The sequence below is a fragment of the Ranitomeya imitator genome, chromosome 5 (assembly GCF_032444005.1).
Source record: "Ranitomeya imitator isolate aRanImi1 chromosome 5, aRanImi1.pri, whole genome shotgun sequence".
Taxonomy (NCBI): Eukaryota; Metazoa; Chordata; class Amphibia; order Anura; family Dendrobatidae; genus Ranitomeya; species Ranitomeya imitator.
Window position 1 is genome coordinate 196514503 of NC_091286.1, and position 26465 is coordinate 196540967.

The 26465-nt window shown below is 47.5% G+C and overlaps 1 protein-coding gene across 2 annotated transcripts in view; it reads right to left on the reverse strand.

Moving 5' to 3' along the window:
* The window catches only part of ARID4B (AT-rich interaction domain 4B), a 402063-nt gene that overhangs the window by 79593 nt on the left and 296005 nt on the right, over positions 1–26465 (reverse strand). For both annotated transcript variants that reach the window (XM_069769485.1, XM_069769484.1), the window contains exon 18: positions 18947–19031. In XM_069769485.1, the coding sequence (XP_069625586.1) occupies positions 18947–19031 (85 nt within the window). The remainder of the gene's footprint in view (positions 1–18946; positions 19032–26465) is intronic.

Genomic DNA, 26465 nt, shown 5'->3' on the forward strand with positions numbered 1-26465 from the left:
ACAGTCAATATCGACTCTCTAACCAGCCTTGTCACATAACTTAGGGTAAAAACCAAAACTAAAATCTCAATTTGCAGATACTGTGTTGCATGTTTCCCAGAGGAGCATTGCAGCTTAAAAGTCTCCTTACCTGGGCATGTCAGACTTGACATGTCCCTCTCTGCAAGGCAAAACATTACCCCTTGGATACATAAATCATAACACATATTTATATTTGAAAACTAAAAGCATTAACAAGAAAAACACTGATTGTCACCGACATGTCTGATTTAAGAAATACTTGTATTTCCCAGGAAAACAGGATTTTTGGTTGCTTACCGTAAAATCTGTTTCTTGAAGCCTCCATTGGGGGACACAGGAACCATGGGTGTATGCTGCTGCCACTAGGAGGCTGACACTATGCAAATAAAAAAGTTAGCTCCTCCTCTGCAGTGTACACCCCACCGACTGGCATTAAACTCTTCAGTTAGTGAGAAAGCAGTAGGAGAAAGAACAAGGTTGAAAAACCATAACCACAAACTTGAGAACTGTAAACGTGAGAACAGTCAGAGAACATATAACAAAAACATTGGGAGGGAGCTGTGTCCCCCAATGGAGGCTTCAAGAAACAGATTTTACGGTAAGCAACCAAAAATCCTGTTTTCTTTATCGCCTCTCATTGGGGGACACAGGAACCATGGGACGTCCCAAAGCAGTCCCAAGGGCGGGAAAAACAGACTTCCATCAGGTCAGAGGACTCACCACTGCCGCCTGCAGGATCCTTCTGCCTAGGCTGGCGTCCGCCGATGCGTAGGTATGGACCTTGTAAAATTTGGCGAACGTGTGGATGGAAGACCAAGTTGCCGCTTTGCACAGCTGTAGGGCGGAAGCCCTGTGGTGCACCGCCCAGGAGGCGCCGACTGCCCGGGTAGAGTGAGCCTTAATCCCAGGAGGGGGCACTCTGTTCTTGACCCGGTAAGCCTCCAAAATTGCCATTCTGATCCATCGAGCAATAGTCGCTTTAGAAGCCGGCTGGCCTCTGCGCGTGCCATCAGGAATGACGAAAAAGGAATCCGTCTTCCGGAAAGTGGACGTTCTGTCCAGATAGATCCTCACAGCCCTGACAAGGTCCAGCTTGTTCAACGATCGCTCCAGAGGATGAGTCGGAGCTGGACAAAAGGAAGGTAGAACGATGTCCTCGTTGAGGTGGAAGGTGGAAACCACCTTAGGAAGAAAAGAAGGTGGGGGCCGGAAGACCACCTTGTCCTGGTGAATGACCAAAAACGGAGGACGGCAAGACAGGGCCGCCAGCTCGGAAACGCGGCGAATGGACGTGATGGCCACAAGAAAGGCTACCTTCCATGATAAAACTGATAGAGGAATCTCCCTAAGAGGTTCAAAGGGAGAAACCTTCAGAACGTCCAGTACCAGGTTTAGGTCCCATGCCTCCACAGGTGCCCTGTACGGCGGGACGGCGTGGGCTACCCCCTGAAAGAAGGTCTTAACCTGTGGCCGAGAGGCCAAGGTCTTCTGAAAGAGGATGGAAAGCGCAGAGACCTGACCCTTCAGGGAACTAAGAGCCAGGCCCGAATCCAGTCTTGCCTGAAGGAAGGCCAAAAGAGAAGGCAGGGAAAAAACCATAGGCGGAACGCAGTTGGACTCGCACCAACGGAAGTAGGCCTTCCAGGTGCGGTAGTAGATCCTGGAAGACGAAGGCTTCCGAGCCTGAATCATGGTGTGAATCACCCGGTCCGAAAGGCCGGACGCTCTTAGAACCGCGGTCTCAACAGCCACGCCGTTAAACTGAGCGACCGAGAATTCGGGTGGCAGATCGGACCCTGGGACAGCAGATCGGGCCTGTCTGGAAGGCGCCAGGGAGCGTCCGCGAGAAGGTTGACGAGTTCCGCGAACCAAGCTCTCCTGGGCCAATCCGGGGCGATCAGGATGACCGGCACCCCTTCCGCTTTGATCTTCTTCAACAGTTTGGGAAGTAATGGAAGGGGTGGGAACAGGTAGGGCAGCTCGAACTGTGACCAAGGAATGGCCAGAGCATCGACGCCCACTGCGAGAGGATCGCGGGACCTGGAGACGAACTGCGGAACCTTCCTGTTGACTCGGGACGCCGTGAGATCCACATCCAGAGTTCCCCATCGAAGACAAATCTGATGGAAGACCTCCGGATGCAAGGACCATTCCCCTGCCGCGAGGCCCTCGCGGCTGAGGAAGTCGGCGGCCCAGTTTTCCACACCAGGGATATGCACCGCGGATATCACCGGAACCGTTGCCCCTGCCCAAAGGAGGATCTTGGATACCTCGGCAAGGGCCAAGGAGCTCCGAGTCCCCCCCTGATGGTTGACATATGCCACAGCCGTGGCGTTGTCCGTCTGGATCCGGACTGGAAGGCCCCTGAGGATCCTTTCCCAGTGGCGGAGGGACAGAAAGATGGCCCGAATTTCGAGGACGTTGATCGGCAGAGATGACTCCTGCGGCGACCAACGGCCCTGAACCGTCAGGTGGCGAAAAACCGCACCCCAGCCGATCAGGCTGGCGTCTGTTGTCACCACCTGCCAGTGAACCGGAAAGAAGGACCTGCCCTGGGAGATGAGAGGCGACGTCAGCCACCACTTGAGAGACCGCCTGACCCGAAAGGAGAGTTTGATCGGTCGATCCAGGGAGAAGACCGACCTGTCCCACTGAGACAGAATGGCTTGCTGAAGGGGTCGCGAATGGAATTGGGCGAAGGGAATCGCTTCCAATGTAGCTACCATCCTCCCCAGAACCTTCATGGCCGAACGGAGGGAGGGAGGTCGAGGACCCTGGAGCAAGCGTATGTCCCGACAAAGAGTGGATCTCTTGTCTTTGGGAAGGAAGACTCTGCTCTGACGAGTGTCGAAAAGCATGCCCAGAAAGATGATGCGCTGAGAAGGAATAAGGCAGGACTTCTTCCGGTTTACCAGCCACCCGAAACGGGCTAAGGTGTCGAGAACAATGGACAGGCTTTCATGGGCCTGAGCGAAGGACGGAGCCTTGATGAGGATGTCGTCGAGATATGGAAATAGGACCAAGCCTCTGACTCTCAAGATGGCCATCAGCGCCGCCATGATCTTCGTGAACACTCTTGGCGCGGTTGCGAGACCGAACGGCAGGGCGACAAACTGAAAATGATCTCGTTGCACTGCGAAGCGCAGGAAACGGTGATGTCCGGGAAATATCGGGACATGGAGGTAGGCGTCCTGGATATCTATTGAGCATAGAAACTCCTGAGCCTCCATGGAAGCAATTACTGAACGAAGGGATTCCATCCTGAAGTGTCTCAGGCGAACTCTCCTGTTCAGCAATTTGAGGTCCAGAATGGGGCGAACTTTGCCGTCTTTTTTCGGTACCACAAAAAGATTTGAGTAGAAACCCGTGAAGCGTTCTTTTTCTGGGACGGGAACGATTACCCCGGATTTGAGCAGAGAAGCGATGGCTGAGAAGAAGCCCGGAACTAGAGCGGGGTCTCTTGGAGGACGGGATTGGAAGAAACGATCCTGAGGTCGGGAAGCGAACTCTATTTTGTATCCCGAGGATACAACTTCCCTGACCCATGCATCCTCTACTGCGGAAATCCAGACGTCCCTGAAAAGGAGAAGACGGCCGCCCAATCTGGGAGTTGGGCTGGAGTCTTGCCGAGAGTCATGCCGAGGTGGATCTTCCAGTCCTGGGCCTGGAGGATCTACCCTGGGAGAAACGAGGATGCCAGGACGGAGTGGGCCTAAAGGACACCGCCTTCTTCTCTTGACGTGCCTGTGGCCTCTGTTGCTGCTGGGAAAAGGAGTTTGACGCAGCGAAGCGACGAAAAGGCCGAAAAGAACGAAACTGTCGTCTAGGAGGAGGGCGACGAGGCTTAGCCTGGGGGAGAAGAGAACTTGTACCCCCGGTGGCGTCCTTAATTATTTGGTCCAGCTGGGAACCAAAGAGGCGAGAGCCCTGGAAGGGCAGACTAGTGAGGGACTTTTTGGAGGACAAGTCCGCCTGCCAGGCCTTGAGCCAAACGGTCCGGCGGATGGCAACGGCATTGCTGGAAGCTTGAGCCGCACAAGACGCGACATCCAGGGAGGCGGAAACCAGGTATTCACCAGCGTGGGAAATCTGGTTGGCAAGTTCCGCTAATTGCGCGGGAGGCGCCCCGTCCAGGATACCTCGCCGAAGATCCTTGGCCCATTTTGAAATGGATTTTGAAGCCCAAGTGGACGCAAAAGCTGGACATAGAGCCGCTGAAGCCGCTTCAAAAGCAGATTTCGCGAAGGATTCTATAACTCTATCGTTAGAATCCTTCAGAGATGCTCCGCCGGACAGAGGAAGCACCGTGTTGGTGGACAGCCTGGACACAGGTGGATCCACTGAGGGAGAGACCGTCCAATTGGCGGTAAGTTCTGGAGAAAAAGGATATAGCACACCCAGGCGTTTTCCCCTCTGAAAACGCCTAGTGGGGTTCTCTGTCTCTCTGGACAAGATTTCCTCGAATTCAGGATGAGGAGCGAAAAATTTAGAAGGTGGTTTGGCCCGTCTAAACGAAACCGCCTGATCTGCGGGTTCCGTAGAGGGATCCACAGGTTTGGTTTATTGCCCCAATGAGGTTCTGTACTGTCTCACTCATGGTGGCGATTTGGTTAGGATCCAGCTCCGAAATATCCTCCGAAGGCGCATCAGATAATGTCTCGTCCGACTCAGGGGAGGAGGATCGGTGGGACACCAACCGCGGGGGAGGGCCAAGCGGCGAGATGGAGCGCGAAGAGGACTCAGACCGACGTTCCTGTCTGGACCTTTTGTGGCTTATCAAGGAGGGCTCGGGCGGCGGTTCCTGCGACCCGCTGGCCACTGCAGGGGTCTGCAGGGGTAACCGATCCAGCGCAGACACTAGGGTTTGAGATACCCGTGTTAAATCGGCCACCGATTGTGACAGAGAGGCGGCCCAGCCTGGGATGGGGGGATCACTCTCGGGCGGAACAGCCGGGGGATCCTGGGCGGTGGGAACAATCGGGTTGCTGCAGGACTGACACAGCGGGGAGGACTGACCTGAGGGAAGTTTGCTGTTACAGGACGAACATGCAAAGTACGTGACTAAGGCAAAAGATGAAGAAGTCGGAGGACGAGAGCGGCCCCCTTTAGAGTTAGACATTTTGAAGAGGTCCCTGAAGAAAATGCCAGCAGGTTAGGGGACAGTGGGGCAGAGGAGGGTGTCAGTCTGCAGTGCAGAGCTACTCACGGCAGACGAAAAACCCCGGATACCAGGAGCTGCAGGCCTGGAGGAAGATGCTGTGGATCCCCAGCGCAGATGGCGGGCTGTGTTCCCAGAAAGAGCGCTCTGCGAAGTTCCCCCGGCGCAGGAGCTTGGCACGATGAAGAAAACTCGTGCCCTGAGCGTCCAGCAGCGGCGTGGAGGAAGGGGCGGAGCCAGCCGAGATGGCGCCGGTGGGTGGGGAATGCCGGGCAGAGTTTGTCGGGCGGGAGAAAGCCCGCCCGATGATACCGGAAGTGACGGAGCGCGTCACCGGAAGTAGGCCCCGGGGGAAGCCGGGGCCTAAATTAGCAGCCGGTGACCGCGGAAATGGTGTGCCGGCGCCGAGGAAAAGGTGCGGGCGTCCCGACTGACAGGCGCGGCAGCCGCCGCATGAACAGAGGAGCGCCGGTGTCGGCGCCGGAAGTAGGCACCGGGAAGAGCCGGGGCCTACATTAAAAGCCGGCTGCCGCAGGAGACGACCGTGGCCGCTGAAAAGGAGGGACCGCGGCAAACTTAAAAAGGTACCGCCGTGGAGATAAAAACAGAGCGGCTGCCTGTAGTGGGGCCGCGCCGCAGAGGAAAGGGTCTGCGGCACCGATTAGAGGTGCAGAGCCACCGTGGGAAAGTAGTGCGGCCGGAATTAAGAGCCGCCGCGCAAAAGATGGGCCCCGGAAATTGTCCCTAATTGCCAGTACAGGAAGGGTGCTGCCGCAGGGATAGCAGTGCGGCTGCCTGTAAGGCGCCTCGCCGCAAAAAAATAGCAGGAAGAAGGGAATCCCGAGGCCCCCCAAATACTCACCTAACATCCCACGCCGTCTACTAACCTTAAAAACGTGGAAGATATTAGACGTCCTTGGAGCTGATGGACGTCCTCGTCTCCTCCGACCGACAGGCTCTGGAAGGCGAGTGGGTGGGGGACGGAGCCAGGACCGGACTTCTGAGCACGCTTGTGTGCTAGGATCTTGGTCCTGGATAGGGATCTATGAGGATACGGGGTGGCAGTACACGCCGTACTCATAGTCCGCTTTGTGGGACTACAGGTGTGACTGTTCACCCTGTATCCCTTCCGAAAAACCTGAAAAAGAAACGACGCACATTGAGGTAGATAAGGGTCTAATGAAAGACCCGTGTCCACCTCCTACTGACACTAAGCTAAACTGAAGAGTTTAATGCCAGTCGGTGGGGTGTACACTGCAGAGGAGGAGCTAACTTTTTTATTTGCATAGTGTTAGCCTCCTAGTGGCAGCAGCATACACCCATGGTTCCTGTGTCCCCCAATGAGAGGCGATAAAGAAATGTAAATTCTGGGGCATCTTTTTTGAATATTCTGTGTTGTGTGGTGCTCCCTGAATGTTTATGAATAAATTCAACATTCAAAGCTTCCTTTCCCAAATGTACTTGACCCTACACAGATTGACCACTGTGTCACTCTGTAGCAACACATCACTGAATAGTAAACCCAGTAGTTTGTTAATACATTTCCAAGAGGAATAACAGAGAAACCAAACAATGCAAGATTAAGAGAAAATATACTTTAGAGCCTTTATTTTAAGGGGAATACAAAAATTCACTAAAATGGAATGTCCGAAGTGGTTACTTTTAATGGAGGTAAATTCTCAGGGAGATCAGTGTCCAGCCTATAGATCTTAACAGCTCATTTCCATATTAAGAAAAACAGGGATTTCTCTGGAACAAGTCATCAGATCACAGATATTAAAGGGACACTGTCACCTGAATTAGGAGGGAACAATCTTCAGCTCTAGGGGCGGGGTTTTCAGGTGTTTGATTCACCCTTTCCTTACTCGCTGGCTGCATGCTGGCTGCAATATTGGATTGAAGTTCATTCTCTGTCCTCCATAGTACATGCCTGCACAAGGCAATCTTGCCTTGCGCAGGCGTGTACTATGAAGGACAGAGAATGAACTTCAATCCAATATTGCAGCCAGCGGGTAAGGAAAGGGTGGATCAAACACCTGAAAACCCCGCCCCTAGGGCTGAAGATTGTTCCCTCCAAATTCAGGTGACAGTGTCCCTTTAAATTATCATTTTTATTCAGCTTTGATTGACCTACGTGTCCATATAGACGGCTTAGGAACGATGATCCTAAGATTCCCTTTAAAGTACGCTAAGAAATAACTAGCCAATATGTAGACATTTATATAAAAAATACAATTACATTTATTTTCACAAAATGGAAAGTTTTGTCAAGACTCATGTACAGAAAACATACCAGTGTTATTGAAAGTCTTCTCACATTTCTCATAGACTATCTGGAAAGTATATACCGTATATACTCGAGTATAAGCCGACCCCCCTAATTTTGCCACAAAAAACTGGGAAAACTTATTGACTCGAGTATAAGCCTAGGGTGGAAATGCAGCATTTACCGGTGAATTTCAAAAATAAAAATAGATCATTATTTCCCCATAGCTGTGCCATATAGTGCTCTGCACCATTCATACTACTCCATAGCTGTACCATATAGTGCTCTGCACCATTCATACTGCCCCATAGCTGTGCCATATAGTGCTCTGCACCGTTCATACTGCCCCATAGCTGTGCCATATAGTGCTCTGCACCGCTCATACTACTCCATAGCTGTACCATATAGTGCTCTGCACCGTTCATACTACTCCATAGCTGTACCATATAGTGCTCTGCACCGTTCATACTGCCCCATAGCTGTGCCATATAGTGCTCTGCACCGTTCATACTGCCCCATAGCTGTGCCATATAGTGCTCTGCACCGTTCATACTGCCCCATAGCTGTGCCATATAGTGCTCTGCACCGTTCATACTACTCCATAGCTGTACCATATAGTGCTCTGCACCGTTCATACTGCCCCATAGCTGTGCCATATAGTGCTCTGCACCGTTCATACTGCCCCATAGCTGTGCCATATAGTGCTCTGCACCGTTCATACTGCCCCATAGCTGTGCCATATAGTGCTCTGCACCGTTCATACTGCCCCATAGCTGTGCCATATAGTGCTCTGCACCGTTCATACTGCCCCATAGCTGTGCCATATAGTGCTCTGCACCGTTCATACTGCCCCATAGCTGTGCCATATAGTGCTCTGCACCGTTCATATTTCCCCATAGATGCTCCACATAAATCTGTGCCGCTGCTGCCGCTGCAATAACAAAAAAAAAAAATGCCATACTCACCTCTCTTGCTTGCAGCTCCCAGCGTCCGGTCCCGGCGTCTCTCTGCACTGACTGATCAGGCAGAGGGCGCCGCGCACACTATATGCGTCATCGCGCCCTCTGACCTGAACAGTCAGACCGGAGCGACGCCGGGAAGATGGAGCGGCGCCGGGAAGATGGAGCGGCGCCCGGCGGCTGGAACGGGGACAGGTAAATATGACATACTTACCTGCTCCCGGCGTCCGGCTCCTTCCCCCGTACAGCTGTCTTCGGTGCCGCAGCCTCTTCCTCTATCAGCGGTCACCGGCACCGCTGATTAGAGAAATCAATAGGCGGCTCCACCCCTATGGGAGGTGGAGCCGCGTATTCATTTCTCTAATGAGCGGTCCCACGTGACCGCTGAAGAGGGGAAGAACTGCAGCACCGAAGACCGTGGGACGGCAGGGGGAGCGTCAGGATCACTGGAAGCAGGTAAGTATGCCTCAGCGCCCTCACCTGCCGACCCTGCCACCCACCTTGACTCGAGTATAAGCCGAGAGGGGCACTTTCAGCCCAAAAATTTGGGCTGAAAATCTCGGCTTACACTCGAGTATATACGGTAATATACTAGATGGTGGCCCGATTCTAATGCATCGGGTATTCTAGAATATGTATGTCCACGTAGTATATTGCCCAGCCACGCAGTATATTGCCCAGCCACGTAGTATATTGCCCAGCCATGTAGTATATTGCCCAGCCACGTAGTATATTGCCCAGCCACAAAGTATATTGCCCAGCTACGGAGTATATTGCCCAGTGACGTAGTATATTGCCCAGCCACGTAGTATATTGCCCAGCCACGTAGTATATTGCCCAGTGACGTAGTATATTGCCCAGTGACGTAGTATATTGCCCAGCCACGTAGTATATTGCCCAGTGACGTAGTATATTACCCAGCCACGTAGTATATTGCCCAGTAACGTAGTATATTGCCCAGCCACGTAGTATTGTCAAGGTAAAAATATATGTCTTTATACTCTTTTGTACTTTATGTATTCTTATGCTGTGAAACAATAAGTTTTTCCCTTCATACTTGCCAATGCAAATTTAACTGTATTTAAGATGGCTGCCAGTATTCACTTTTGCCTTAGTTTTTGTTCTTGCCAAGAATCTACTTTCGTTTCTGAAGCTAAAGTATCGTTTCTGGAGAAATGGAAACTTAAAGTGACGTGGAGGAAGGAGGATCCATCATATGACGTCAGACCAACCAGAAGGACTGAATACTAGATACATTGCTTAAACCCCGCCTAACCCCGCCCTCTGCACACCTTCCCCCAATAGATCATGTAATGTTGTGTATCAGGAAATAAAGTTCAGTTGTTGCTGTGACGTTACTCACGAGCATGCAATGAGTTTGAACCAGCATTGTGTCTGACTCATTCTTATCCGGTACCAACATGCTTTTAATCTGATTTGGAATGACTGGTGGATGAAGGGTATTGTCGTGACGACCCCGACAATTTGGCGCAACCAACGTGGGGCGTGGCCCGCGATCCGAGACCCCCTGGACCCATGCCTGGACGTCCGTGGACGACACCCGTAGTGGCTGACCTCGAGGACTGATCACCCTCTAAACACGGTAAGTGGAGATCACATACTATGTATGTGTCACACTTGCTAGTGTTTCAGCCGTTATTGGTTAGTCTGTGGTCTCCTTGGGTCTGGGGAGTGACCGGTCGAGTGGTGAGACCGAGCGCAATCCCGTGCCACGCTTCGAACCAGCAACTGAGAGACGTCGCACTCTGCGCGTCCTTGTGTACACCACACCTCCTCCACCGGTCATTGTACTCCATTCAACCACCCTACCCGTGACTGTTGCCTAGTAGTGCTAGAGTGAAAGATTGAGGAAGTTTGTGGATTGGGGGCAGCTTTGAGAAAGGGACAGGAGACGCAGCCTCTGTGATATTGTACCAACTAGGTAATTAAGACGTCCCGAGAGGGGACCACCTGTTTTTCTGTGGAGGGCTCTCACTAGGAGACCGCCTCCCGACTGGTTAGAATATCGTGACAGGGTAGACTGTTAATCACGGGTGTTCAGGGGTTAGGGACAGGATATCGAGCGCGAGGCTCTTTATTCATAACACGTCGAACGCGAGGCTCCGTGTTGTTTTTTTGATGGGAAACCTGTGTTGTTACCACTGTCAGTGATCCTGGCCTGCAGCAGGGCATAGTATTCTGTGAGTCATGTTGCGTCTCTTGAAGCAGAAGTCCGTGCCCCACGAGTTAAGTGAGGATGCTGTGGAAGTCAAGACAATAGTAGAGTCACGGGAGGGCAAGAAGGCAGTCATGAATGTTGAAAGATGAAGGACTGTTAGAACAAGCGCAAGCTCATCTGCGAGTTGCGCGAGGTTTAAAGAACGAGGAATGGAAAGAGGTTGATGGAGAGGGAGAATCAGAGGATGCAGAGCCCGTGTTTGGTTACAAAATATCTCAATCATTGGTTTGTCTGAGGTGTTCTGGCATAGGAATTGTGTGAAGGTTTTGTAGAAATTAATTGAGTCTGAGAATTGCTGTATTCCGTTACTGTGGTTTTCCAAAACACCCCATGGGAGGGGGGAGTCAAATAGCTGCGTTATTGTTTTCTTTTGTGTTGAGGAATGCTGTAAATTCTTATTTCTGTGTTTAAAGCTGATGGGAGGGGTGAACCCCTGCGCGAATTGTTTTTTTTTTTTTTACTTCTCTTTGTGCTGCGGGCCAGAGAAAGGGGGGCCGGCTGCGCTGAAGAATATGGAGTTGTGTATATTCTGTCCTTGGTTCAGTACGCGCTGAGTCCAGAAGAACTTAACCCATTCTGTATCAGCAGCTGCCGCGATCTTTATTCGCTCTCTAGTCCCCCTCCCCCCCCACCGCAGCTTCAAGGACACGGCACGCAGCTCGGTTCCTTATCAGTGGCCCAAGAGAAAGACTCCAGCCCCCCTCCCTTACACAAATCCAGTCTCATACTCCAATATTCATTTTAACCCTGTGTCTGGAAATCTCTTTCACCATGTTAATTCTCAGACCAAGACAAGACAGATGGATTTGTAAATATTGCGGTCAGACAAACCCAGACTGGAGAAATACTTGTATAATCTGTGTTGCAACCCAACATAAGTGAATTACACTGATTCCTGTCCAGATAAGATCACATGTAGTGACATAAGAAGCTGACACAGGATTGTGGTTAGTGGGGACATTAACTTTTGGGAGTAGGCTGACAGTAATCCTTTTGGGAAGGAGCTGTAGACCAGCATGTCATGTCACCCCCAACCGGTCATCTAGTCACCCCCACCACCAGAGAACCAACCACATCAGGTAGTGTAAGACAGATACAGGAGTATTATCCCTGGAAGCCCTCTGACTAGCTAGCTACGCTAAAATAATTGGCTGACCCTGAGAACAAACCTTTCCCATTTTACAGATAAAGATAATATGATGGACGTATAAGTGCACCTGAGCAGACCTAGAGAGTTGGTGAGCCAAGATGATGGTCAGATGGTCCTTACGTTATATAACCCCTATGTAGATGAGTATAATGAGATGTATATCTTACATGCCCTTTCCACGGTTATGCTGGCCCTGATAGGCCCAGATCCACCCCCAATAATGCCTGTAGAAAAAAAAAAAAATAGGGGGGATAGTGTTGTTAACCCTGTCAGTTAGAATATCCCTATGTCACGTTGCTTCAGTATGTGGGTAATTTTTTGTTTTTTTGTTGTGTGCACAGACAGAGCAGGAAGCCATTGTTGCCACTGTTAGTTTTCACAAGTATCTGGCAGATCTGAACTGTCGGGTTTCGGGCTCGAAACTTCGGTTCTGCCTTTGTCAAGTGATATTTTTGGGTCACTGTCTCCTTCAGGGTGCCAGACACCTCACAGAAGAAAGAAAAATAGCCGTCAGCTACAAAGGATGAGACTGAGCTCCAGCGTTTCCTTGGACTATGTACTTATTGTTGTCAGTGGATACCGGACGCATCCCGCATAATGCAATTTCTCTACAAGGCCCTGAAAGACTGTTCAAGATATGCTGATGATTTTGGCAGATTCCACACTGGATACGCTGTTACTACGGAAGATACTGTAGTGCACGGAGCTGCACTCCCTCCCTCCCTGTCAGCACAAGAAGCAGAATTTCGGGATCTGTCTACTGCATGTGTTCTGGCCAAAGACAGGCGGGCTGATATATACACGGACTCACAGTATGCATTTGGTATTGCTCATGATTTCGGAGCCCTATGGGCCAATCGAGGATTTGTTACTACCGCCGGGACTCAGTGAAGAATGCTGAAGCTGTTAAAACCCTCATGGACTCAATCGAATTACCTACTCAGGTGGCCATTATCAAAGTTAAGGAGCACGGTCCTAGGAACAGTCCACAGACTGGTGGTAACACCTTTGCGGATATGCAAGCAAAAGCCGCTGCTCTTCTACCCGTTGAACTGACCATACCAGCTATGGTGACCACACGCTCAGCGTAAACAGTTACAAGAAACACTGACTCTACAGGAACCTGATGATCTACGACAGACTGAGGTTTTCTGCCGGACCCCGCAAGACCGCTTAATGACGATGCAGAGAATGTCCCCAAAGGAAGAAGTGAAGCAGTGGAAAGCTGATGGGGCACGTATGGACAATGGTCGCTGGAAAAAGGACCAACTTGTGTCTCCCTAAGCGGATGTACCCTGCTATTGCCACGTGGGCGCATGGGCCCACACATCGAGGTATCTGTCAGACCTGCAAACCCAGTCAACTTCAACGTGTACCCCCGAAGCATCTTGCTAAGCCCGACTATCCTTTCCAAAGGCTCCAGGTGGACCACCTCACGTTGCCTAAGTCTGGAAGATATGAATATTGTCTGGTGGTTGTCGACATGTTCTCCAGTTGGCCAGAAGCATTCCCCGTTACCAACGTGACTGCAAAGACCACAGCAAAGAAACTGGTGATGGAAGTTATATGCAGATATGGTGTTCCAGAAGTCGATGAAAGTGACCAAGGCCCGGCCTTTTCGTCTCATGTGTATCAGGAGGTTCTGACAATGCTTGGATCCACTGTAGCCCTCCATACTCTCCACAATCCAGTGGGAAAGTTAAGAGGCTGAACGACACGCTGAAGGGACAATTGACCAAAATGATGCAGGAGACTACGGCTCCATGGCCAGGGCTCTTACACATTCGTACTACCCCTATTGCAAAACATGGCCTGTCCCCATATAAGATATTGTTTGGTGCTAGGTTCTCAGTTGTAAATTTTCAGTCTTAGTAGTTGTCAGAAGAAACTGACCGAGCTGTTCAATATGTTATTCAGCTTAGTAAAAATGTTGCTAACACCCATGTTTTAGTTTCTTTTTCCCTTCCAGATTCAGCAGAAACCGATATTTGTTATAACTTGAAGTCTGGTGGTCTTATGGTCGTGAAAAGCTATGTCAGTAAAACTTGAAGGAAAGAGTACCTGGATCTACGCTTCACACTGCAAAAGAGACTGAACCAGCGCTTAGTCACAGTGATGATCGAAGGAAAATGTTGCTGTTGTTTTTGGTCCTGAGGCTGGGGGCCATCCTCGCCCCTACCTTTCCGGCCCCTATTGTAAATAAGAATTCTGGTGCCACTATTCTCTGGGTAAACTTAACGGCCCCGGTAAATATCTGGTGATTTGATTGCTGCGATGTAGTCAAGTGCCCCGAGACTCAACGGGTGGTAGAGGGAATTATCCAGTATTACATATGTGTTACCAGAGATAACAATTGTACTGGGAAGATATTGTCATAATGTGTTTAATGGTGGATACTATGGGAATTTAGGCCATATAAAGCTCCAGGATATTAGCTTCAGACCAACCAAGGCCCCCGTTACCAGTACAGCTAAAACAGGCCCAGGTGAACGTTTGCAAAATATAGTTAACGAAGTAATCCCCATTCCAGGTCTTAGTTGGCAAGAAGTCTTCTCCATAGAAACACAAACAGCCCCAAGGACAAATTTATGGTTAGAATGGGTAAGATACAATGTAAATGTCCAGAATATCTCTGTAGGATGTATTGCTTGTGCTGCAGCGAATACACATCTATACACATATGCATTGTTTTTTCCTGATAACAATACCACTACCTGTGTTATGAATCTGTTGATGGGTCTAAAGTCCACTGATTGCTCAGATTATGTCCCACTAATTCATGAAGCACCTAAACTAAAGGTCCCAGGGGGGATAACTGTATTAGCTGATAATTATACCTGCTATAATTCCCACGACACTACAGATACACCAGTAGAGGTCTTCGAGACAGGTTTCTGTAAAGAGAACAGTTCCCTGGATACTGACTTGCTAGCTAAACATACACAGTACATGTACGACGTTTATTGGTTATGTGGAGATGGTAAGCTCCGTCCTAGGTTGCCTAATACCTGGACAGGTCAGTGCACCCTTGTTAAACTAGCTGTGCAGTTCAAGATTTTACCTTGGGATCCAGAGACATCTGATGAATATACCAGAAAGAGGAGAAATCTCGATCAGCTCCACATGAGTTATGAAGAAGATCCATTAGTATATGTCGATGGCATTGGAGTGCCAAGGGGGGTGCCTGACCAATTTAAAGCCCAGAACTAGATCTAGGCTGGCTTTGCTTCTATAATCCCACAGGTGCAGATTAATAAAAATGTTGATTGGATCAATTACATATATTACAGTGAACAAAGGTTTGTCAATTTTACCTGTGATGCTTTCCATGGTAACATAGTAACATAGTTAGTAAGGCCGAAAAAAGACATTTGTCCATCCAGTTCAGCCTATATTCCATCATAATAAATCCCCAGATCTACGTCCTTCTACAGAACCTAATAATTGTATGATACAATATTGTTCTGCTCCAGGAAGACATCCAGGCCTCTCTTGAACCCCTCGACTGAGTTCGCCATCACCACCTCCTCAGGCAAGCAATTCCAGATTCTCACTGCCCTAACAGTAAAGAATCCTCTTCTATGTTGGTGGAAAAACCTTCTCTCCTCCAGACGCAAAGAATGCCCCCTTGTGCCCGTCACCTTCCTTGGTATAAACAGATCCTCAGCGAGATATTTGTATTGTCCCCTTATATACTTATACATGGTTATTAGATCGCCCCTCAGTCGTCTTTTTTCTAGACTAAATAATCCTAATTTCGCTAATCTATCTGGGTATTGTAGTTCTCCCATCCCCTTTATTAATTTTGTTGCCCTCCTTTGTACTCTCTCTAGTTCCATTATATCCTTCCTGAGCACCGGTGCCCAAAACTGGACACAGTACTCCATGTGCGGTCTAACTAGGGATTTGTACAGAGGCAGTATAATACTCTCATCATGTGTATCCAGACCTCTTTTAATGCACCCCATGATCCTGTTTGCCTTGGCAGCTGCTGCCTGGCACTGGCTGCTCCAGGTAAGTTTATCATTAACTAGGATCCCCAAGTCCTTCTCCCTGTCAGATTTACCCAGTGGTTTCCCATTCAGTGTGTAATGGTGATATTGATTCCTTCTTCCCATGTGTATAACCTTACATTTATCATTGTTAAACCTCATCTGCCACCTTTCAGCCCAAGTTTCCAACTTATCCAGATCCATCTGTAGCAGAATACTATCTTCTCTTGTATTAACTGCTTTACATAGTTTTGTATCATCTGCAAATATCGATATTTTACTGTGTAAACCTTCTACCAGATCATTAATGAATATGTTGAAGAGAACAGGTCCCAATACCGACCCCTGCGGTACCCCACTGGTCACAGCGACCCAGTTAGAGACTATACCATTTATAACCACCCTCTGCTTTCTATCACTAAGCCAGTTATTAACCCATTTACACACATTTTCCCCCAGACCAAGCATTCTCATTTTGTGTACCAACCTCTTGTGCGGCACGGTATCAAACGCTTTGGAAAAATCTAGATATACCACGTCCAATGACTCACCGTGGTCCAGCCTATAGCTTACCTCTTCATAAAAACTGATTAGATTGGTTTGACAGGAGCGATTTCTCATAAACTATGGTATAGTTGAGGAGTTGAGCCCTAACACTAGAATGACCCTCCAAAACCGACTAGCCCTTGATATGATCTTAGCTGAGAAAGGAGGAGTCTGTGGGATGGTGGGAGAGGAATGTTGTACCTATATCCCTCGGAACTCTGGGGTAAATGGAAAGACCATGATAGCTCTTAAAAGGATAAGTGGGTTAGCAGCAGAATTAAAAACTAATGCTGGAGTAGACATATCTTTCTTTTCCGGTTGGTTGGGTGGGCTCAAAGGATTCCTTCAACAAGCTTGTCTAGTACTGATTGCCCTTCTTGTAGTTGGATCGATAATTCTCTGTTGTGTTATTCCCCTGTATAAAAAGGTTATCACTAAGGCAACTCCGACTGGCACCTTCCTCAACCAAGAAGTAGACCCACTAGAGTACAATGGCACTGATCCAGGGGAAATCCCCAAGTATGTCCCCCTCAAGAAGATAGACAAAACCCACTACTTTCAGATGATGCTAAGAGATTTAGTTTAGGGACAGCGGGAGAACTCTATGTGAAGCTAGTGAAGGGTTCAGCTGCCTGGAGGCCTCTCGCAAGGGGAGAGCTTCTGAGGTGTCTGGATGAAGAAATCCATCTCCCCTTTCCCCATCACATGGACAGTCTCGAAGGATCTTTCTTTTTAGCGAAAAACTTAGTGTTTAGGTAAAAATATATGTCTTTATACTCTTTTGTACTTTATGTATTCTTATGCTGTGAAACAATAAGTTTTTCCCTTCATACTTGCCAATGCAAATTTAACTGTATTTAAGATGGCTGCCAGTATTCACTTTTGCCTTAGTTTTTGTTCTTGCCAAGAATCTACTTTCGTTTCTGAAGCTAAAGTATCGTTTCTGGAGAAATGGAAACTTAAAGTGACGTGGAGGAAGGAGGATCCATCATATGACGTCAGACCAACCAGAAGGACTGAATACTAGATACATTGCTTAAACCCCGCCTAACCCCGCCCTCTGCACACCTTCCCCTAATAGATCATGTAATGTTGTGTATCAGGAAGTAAAGTTCAGTTGTTGCTGTGACGTTACTCACGGGCATGCAATGAGTTTGAACCAGCATTGTGTCTGACTCATTCTTATCCGGTACCAACATGCTTTTAATCTGATTTGGAATGACTGGTGGATGAAGGGTATTGTCGTGACGACCCCGACAGTATATTGCCCAGCCACGTAGTATATTGCCCAGTCACGTAGTATATTGCCCAGTGACATAGTATATTGCCCAGCTACGTAGTATATTGCCCAGCCACGTAGTATATTGCCCAGCCACGTAGTATATTGCCCAGCCACGAAGTATATTGCCCAGCCACGTAGTATATTGCCCAGCCACGTAGTATATTGCCCAGTGACGTAGTATATTGCCCAGCCACGTAGTATATTGCCCAGCCACGTAGTATATTGCCCAGTGACATAGTATATTGCACAGCCACGTAGTATATTGCCCAGCCACGTAGTATATTGCCCAGTCACGTATTGCCCAGCCATATAGTATATAGCACAGCCCACGTAGTACAGTATATTGCCCAGCCACATAGTATATAGCAGAGCCACGTAAATATATTGCCCAGCACAGAGCCACGTAGTATAGAGACTTAAAATAAATAAATAAACATATACTCACCTATAGCCCGTTGAAGTCCTGCTATACTCCACCGCCTTTCTCGCTCCTCTCCACGCTCCCGGGACCGCTCCATTGCAAGCGGCAGCTTGCGGTCCCGTCCCAGGGCTGGTGTGAGTAGGGTTGATAGCAGCGGTAATGGAGTGCATTACACCGCGGGCCGTTACCGCTGCCATTAACCCTGTGTGAGCGGTGAGTGGAGGGGATTACGGAGCGGGCGCCAGGCAGTGAGTGCAGGGGAGTAGGGGAGGGACTAATCGGACTGTGGCCGTCGCTGATTGGTCGCGGCAGCCATGACAGGCAGCTGCCGAGACCAATCAGCAAACGAATAACCATGACAAAAGGACAGACAGACAGACGGAAGTACCCCTTAGACAATTATGTATATAGATTCCCTATCGATAAGGATAGGGGATAACTTATTGATCACTTAGACCACATGCACACGTTCAGTATTCGGTCAGTTTTTTACCTCAGTATCTGTAAGCCAAAGCCAGCAGAGAAAAAAATCAGGGGTAAAGTAAAATAGAAACACGTCACCACTTCTGTATTTATCACCCACTCCTGGTATTTGCTGTACCGAGTAAAAAACTCTCCAAATACTGGACGTGTGCACGTGGCCTTAGGGTCCGACAAATGGAACCCATACCAAGAACAGGGCTCTGCAGAGAACCCATGTGAACGCATCGGAGCACCTCCGCTACATTCAATCTCTATGAGACTAATACAAATTGCCAAAGAAAGTACTTCCATCAGGACTTTGCAATTTCTGGCAACACAGTACTCTGCTATCTCAGGCAGACATTGAGTAAAGGACATTCAGGAAAAACAGATTTTATCCTAACTAAGAAATATCAAAGAATAGTCAAATATATTAACAGTAAAAAATACCTTAATTCTTCTCCTATGTTTTATTTTTGGTACACTCCTTTGTGCTGGTCTGATGGTCCTGTCAGCTTTTCCAAATTCTTCATATCTAAAAGTTAAACAATGGAGGAATAGATTGAGTTTAATTTCAGTATGAAGTCAGCGTAGTTATCAAGCATAACCAAGCGCTTTGTATCTGTACTTGTACATGTACTGGCTGGTGACTGGTTCATGCAGCGTTAGTATTTATTACACTGATGGCTGGACATTACACGACAAGCACTTCTTTATTTTTACCCTTTATGGTCCCCTATTTCCATAGATTGTAAGCCTGCGAGCAGGGCCCTCATTGCTCCTGGTATGTTTGTATTAGGTGTTGCTCAGTAATGTCTTATCTTGTTTCTACAAGTAGCCTCTGAATTTTAAACTGCTCGGTTGTATTAGCGCCATGGAAATAAACTTATTATTCAATACTACATGGTCTAGACATGTGAAGCCATTCAAGTCCGTCCATAACAGGAGAAAAGTTCAAGTTTACTGGAGTAACATTTGAATTATTATGGTAAACCCTGCAAATAAGCCACTGTATTAACAGCATAAATCATTATAATAAACCAGAATAATCAACAATAATATGAGAAGTCAGATGCAAGTATTCTGCACATCTATGACATAAAAAATTCTTATATTTGGTGGGTGTGCCCTAAATTGGCAAAATTGGGATTTACTCAGTGAGCAGCACTGGAGTTGAGAAGGTTGATGCCTGCACTTCCCTTTGAACCTGGGCCTGGCAGTGCATCATTACTTCATTAAGACTGAGGAACATACGGGCAAGCTTAAGGTGGAGATTTAGTTTTTATTGCCGCAGCTAAATGATTTACATCTGTTAGCCAGCTTGATTACATGTGGGGATTCCCTAGCAACCAGGCAACCCCCACATGTACTTATGCTGGCTAACAGATGTAAATCATTCAGCTGCGGCAAGAAAAACTAAAACTCTGATCACTAAAAAAATACTCGGAGGACACCCGAGCGTGCTCGGGAAATCTCGAGTAATGAGTATATTCGCTCATCACTAGTCCCAACAGCAGTCACACAATGTAACTATGCATTTTCTACTGGTAAGTCTCCGAAGGGGTGCCCTGAGAGGAATTCTCAATGATGAGACAAGATTTAAAGGGGTATTCCCATCTTCAAGATCCCATCCCAATATGTAGTAGGGGTAACTATAATATTAGCAAATAACTCCAATTAGAAATGTAGTATAGCTCTTTTTCTTCTGCTTACCACATGCGCAGTGCATTGCAGTAGCTTAGCTATCCATGTTTATGACCACTCATATAGTGATAGCTAGTTAGTTCTTAGTGGTCGTAAGCATGGATAGATAAGTTACTGCAATGTCCTACAAGGGTTAAGCAACATAACAAATCAAAATAAGTCGATTTAATTTCTAATTGGAGGCATTTGGTAATATTATCACACGTACTACATATTGAAATAGGATCTTGGTAGATGGGAATACCCCTTTAAAGAAAGTCATAGAAATTTTAGTAGCAGTTATAAGCTGTGAGTTCTCGTATATCAAGGACAAATTTCCAGTCCTGAATAAAGAAACATGGAGACAGGACAACCAGATTGCTTCATTGCTACCTAAATCAGATGATCTGAAGAAACACGAAGAAGAAATAATATTAGGCTGACTGGAATTCCAGAAAAGGTGGAGGTTACAAACCCGAACAAGTAAGGGTACCGTCACACAGTGGCATTTTGATCGCTACGACGGCACGATCCGTGACGCTCCAGCATCGTAACAATATCGCTCCAGCGTCGTAGACTGCTGTCACACTTTGCAATGTACGACGCTGGAGCGATAATTTCATGACGTATGTGCGATGTAGAAGCCGTTGGTTACTATGCGCACATCGTATACAATATCGTGCACACCTTTGTTACACCATGCGATCATGCCGCCACAGCGGGACACTAGACGACGAAAGAAAGTTTCAAACGATCTGCTACGACGTACTATTCTCAGCGGGGTCCCTGATCGCAGGAGCGTGTCAGACACAGAGAGATCGCTGGAACGTCACGGATATATCGCTGGAACGTCACAAATCGTGCCGTCGTAGCGATCAAAATGCCACTGTGTGACGGTACCCTAACGCGAGTCCTAGCTTAGAAAGGAGTTTCAGGTGGATGTCCTATCCCTACTACACCTTGTTCAAAATTATTATGCAAATTAGATTTAACCCCTTCATGACCCAGCCTATTTTGACCTTAAAGACTTTGCCATTTTTTGCAATTCTGACCAGTGTCCCTTTATGAGGTAATAACTCGGGAACGCTTCAACGGATCCTAGCGATTCTGAGACTGTTTTCTCGTGACATATTGGGCTTCATGTTAGTGGTAAATTTAGGTCAATAAATTCTGTATTTATTTGTGATAAAAACGGAAATTTGGCGAAAATTTTGAAAATTTTGCAATTTTCACATTTTGAATTTTTATTCTGTTGAACCAGAGAGTTATGTGACACAAAATAGTTAATAAATAACATTTCCCACACGTCTACTTTACATCAGCACAATTTTGGAAACAAAATTTTTTTTTGCTAGGAAGTTATAAGGGTTAAAATTTGACCAGCGATTTCTCATTTTTACAACGAAATTTACAAAACCATTTTTTTTTAGGGACCACCTCACATTTGAAGTCAGTTTGAGGGGTCTATATGGCTGAAAATACCCAAAAGTGACACCATTCTAAAAACTGCACCCCTCAAGGTGCACAAAACCACATTCCAGAAGTTTATTAACCCTTCAGGTGCTTCACAGCAGCAGAAGCAACATGGAAGGAAAAAATGAACATTTAACTTTTTAGTCACAAAAATGATCTTTCAGCAACAATTTTTTGATTTTCCCAATGGTAAAAGGAGAAACTGAACCACGAAAGTTGTTGTTCAATTTGTCCTGAGTACGCTGATACCTCATATGTGGGGGTAAACCACTGTTTGGGCGCACGGCAGGGCTTGGAAGGGAAGGAGCGCCATTTGACTTTTTGAATGAAAAATTGGCTGCACTCTTTAGCGGACACCATGTCACATTTGGAGAGCCCCCGTGTGCCTAAAAATTGGAGCTCCCCCACAAGTGACCCCATTTTGGAAACTAGGCGCCCCAAGGAACTTATCTAGATGCATAGTGAGCACTTTAAACCCCCAGGTGCTTCACAAATTGATCCGTAAAAATGAAAAAGTACTCTTTTTTCACACAAAAATTCTTTTAGCCTCAATTTTTTCATTTTCACATGGGCAACAGGATAAAATGGATCCTAAAATTTGTTGGGCAATTTCTCCTGAGTACACCGATACCTCACATGTGGGGGTAAACCACTGTCTGGGCACATGGTAAGCCTCGGGAGGGAAGGAGCGCCATTTGACTTTTTGAATGAAAAATTATCTCCATCGTTAGCGGACACCATGTCGCGTTTGGAGAGACCCTGTGTGCCTAAACATTGGAGCTCCCCCACAAGTGACCCCATTTTGGAAACTGGACCCCCCAAGGAACTTATCTAGATGCCTAGTGAGCACTTTAAACCCTCAGGTGCTTCACAAATTGATCCGTAAAAATGAAAAAGTACTTTTTTTTCACAAAAAATTTCTTTTCGCCTCAATTTTTTCATTTTCACATGGGCAATAGGATTAAATAGATCCTAAAATTTGTTGGGCAATTTCTCCGGAGTACGCCGATACCTCATATGTGGGGGTAAACCACTGTTTGGGCACACGGCAGGGCTCGGAGGGGAAGGCGCGCCTTTTGACTTTTTGAATGGAAAATTAGCTCCAATTGTTAGCGGACACCATGTCGCGTTTGGAGAGCCCCTGTGTGCCTATGCATTGGAGCTCCCCCACAAGTGACCCCATTTTGGAAACTAGACCCCCCAAGGAACTTATCTAGATGCATACTGAGCACTTTAAACCCCCAGGTGCTTCACAGAAGTTTATAACGCAGAGCCATGAAAATAAAAAATAATTTTTCTTTCCTCAAAAATGATTTTTTTAGCCTGGAATTTCCAATTTTGCCAACGGTAATAGGAGAAATTGGACCACAAATTTTGTTGTCCAGTTTGTCCTGAGTACGCAGATACCCCATATGTGGGGGTAAACCACTGTTTGGGCGCACCGCAGGGCTCAGAAGGGAAGGCACGCCATTTGGCTTTTTAAATGGAAAATTAGTTCCAATCATTAGCGGACACCATGTCGCGTTTGGACAGCCCCTGTGTGCCTAAACATTGGAGATCCCCCACAAATGACCCCATTTTGGAAACTAGACCCCCAAAGGAACTAATCTAGATGTGTGGTGAGCACTTTGAACCCTCAAGTGCTTCACAGAAGTTTATAACGCAGAGCCATGAAAATAAAAAAAAAATTTTCTTTTCTCAAAAATGATTTTTTAGCCCGCAATTTTTTATTTTCCCAAGGGTGACAGGAGAAATTTGACCCCAAAAGTTGTTGTCCAGTTTCTCCTGAGTACGCTGATACCCCATATGTGGGGGGTAAACCACTGTTTGGGCACATGCTGGGGCTCGGAAGTGAAGTAGTGATGTTTTGAAATGCAGACTTTGATGGAATGCTCTACGGGCGTCACGTTGCGTTTGCAGAGCCCCTGATGAGGCTGAACAGTAGAAACCCCCCACAAGTGACCCCATTTTGGAAACTAGACCCCGAAAGGAACTTATCTAGATGTGAGGTGAGCACTTTGAACCCCCAAGTGCTTCACAGAAGTTTATAACACAGAGCAGTGAAAATAATAAATACGTTTTCTTTCCTCAAAAATAATTTTTTAGCCCACAATTTTTTGTTTTCCCAAGGGTTACAGGAGAAATTGGACCCCAAAAGTTGTTGTCAAGTTTCTCCTGAGTACGCTGCTACCCCATGTGTGGGGGTAAACCACTGTTTGGGCACACGTCGGGGCTCAGAAGGGAAGTAGTGACTTTTGAAATGCAGACTTTGATGGAATGGTCTGCGGACATCACGTTGCGTTTGCAGAGCCCCTGGTGTGCCTAAACAGTAGAAACCCCCCACAAGTGACCCCATTTTGTAAACTAGACCCCCCAATGAACTTATCTAGATATGTGGTGAGCACTTTGAACCCCCAAGTGCTTCACAGACGTTTACAACGCAGAGCCGTGAAAATAAAAAATAATTTTTCTTTCCTCAAAAATTATGTTTTAGCAAGCAATTTTTTATTTTCTCAAGGGTAACAGGAGAAATCGGACCCCAGTAATTGTTGCGCAGTTTGTCCTGACTATGCTGGTACCCCATATGTGGGGGTAAACCACTGTTTGGGCACACGTCGGGGCTCGGAAGTGAGGGAGCACCATTTGACTTTTTGAATACAAGATTGGCTGGAATCAATGGTGGCGCCATGTTGCATTTGGAGACCCCGTGATGTGCCTAAACAGTGAAAACCCCTCAATTCTAACTCCAACACTAACCCCAACACACCCCTAACCCTTATCCCAACTGTAGCCGTAACCCTAATCACAACCCTAACCCCAACACACCCCTAACCACAACCCTAACCCCAACACACCCCTAACCCTAACCACAACTCTAATTCCAACCCAACCCTAACCTGTTATGAACAGGTAATTTCAGAACCACAATGGACATTGAAGTTCAGAGCACACAAAGTGACCTGACAATTACCAAAAACAAAGGACGAGCTCTGAGACGTGGAAACTCTGCTGACCGCAATCCCTAATCCTAACACACCACACTAGAGGTAGCCGTGGATTGCGCCTAACGCTCCCTATGCAACTCGGCACAGCCTGAGAAACTAACTAGCCCTGAAGATAGAAAAATAAGCCTACCTTGCCTCAGAGAAATTCCCCAAAGGAAAAGGCAGCCCCCCACATATAATGACTGTGAGTAAGATGAAAATACAAACACAGAGATGAAATAGATTTAGCAAAGTGAGGCCCGACTTACTGAATAGACCGAGGATAGGAAAGATAGCTTTGCGGTCAACACAAAAACCTACAAACAACCACGCAGAGGGGCAAAAAGACCCTCCGCACCGACTAACGGTACGGAGGTGCTCCCTCTGCGTCTCAGAGCTTCCATCAAGCAAGAAAAACCAATAAAGCAAGCTGGACAGAAAAAATAGCAAGCAAAAAATAACACAAGCAAAACTTAGCTTATGCAGGATAGACAGGCCACAGGAACGATCCAGGAGGAAACAAGACCAATACTAGAACATTGACTGGAGGCCAGGATCAAAGCACCAGGTGGAGTTAAATAGAGCAGCACCTAACGACTTAACCTCATCACCTGAGGAAGGAAACTCAGAAGCCGCAGTACCACTCCCATCCACCAAAGGAAGCCCATAGACAGAACCAGCCGAAGTACCACTCTCGACCACAGGAGGGAGCTTGGCCACAGAATTCACAACACTAACCCTAAGGCTATGTGCCCACGTTGCGGATTCGTGTGAGATTTTTCAGCACCATTTTTGAAAAATCCGCGGGTAAAAGGCACTGTGTTTTACCTGCGGATTTACCGCGGATTGCCAGTGTTTTTTGTGCGGATTTCACCTGCGGATTCCTATTGAGGAACAGGTGTAAAACGCTGCGGAATCCGCACAAAGAATTGACATGCTGCGGAAAATACAACGCAGCGTTTCCGCGCGGTATTTTCCGCACCATGGGAACAGCGGATTTGGTTTTCCAAATGTTTACAAGGTACTGTAAACCTGATGGAACTCTGCTGCGGATCAGCAGCGGCCAATCCGCTGCGGATCCGCAGCCAAATTCGCACCGTGTGCACATAGCCTAATTCTAAAGGTATGTGCACACGCTGCGGAAAACTCTGCGGATCCGCAGGAGTTTCCCATGAGTTTACAGTTCAATGTAAACCTATGGGAAACAAAAATCGCTGTACACATGCTGCAGAAAAACTGCACGGAAACGCAGCGGTTTACATTCCGCAGCATGTCACTTTTTTCTGCGGATTCCGCAGCGGTTTTACAACTGCTCCAATAGAAAATCGCAGTTCTAAAACCGCAGTGAAATGCGCAGAAAAACCGCGGTAAATCCGCGATAAATCCACAGCGGTTTAGCACTGCAGATTTATGAAATCCGCTGCGGAAAAATCCGCAGAGGACCAGAATACGTGTGCACATTCCTAACCCTAACCCCACCCCTACCCCTAACCCTAACTCCAACCTTAGTGGGGAAAAAAAAAAAAATTCTTTATTTTATTATTGTCCCTACCTATGGGGGTGACAAAGGGGTGGGTTTACTGTTTACTGTTTTTTTTTATTTTGATCACTGTGAGGTTTTATCACAGTGATCAAAATTCACTCTGGAACGAATCTGCCGGCCGGCAGATTCGGCGGGCGCACTGCGTATGCGCCCGCCATTTTGGAAGATGGCGGCGCCCAGGAAAGAAGACGGACGAACCCCGGGAGGCTAGGTAAGTATATGGGGGGGGGGAAGATCAGGGCACGGGGGGGGGGGGGGGGGGGAGGGTGTCGGAGCACGGGGGGTT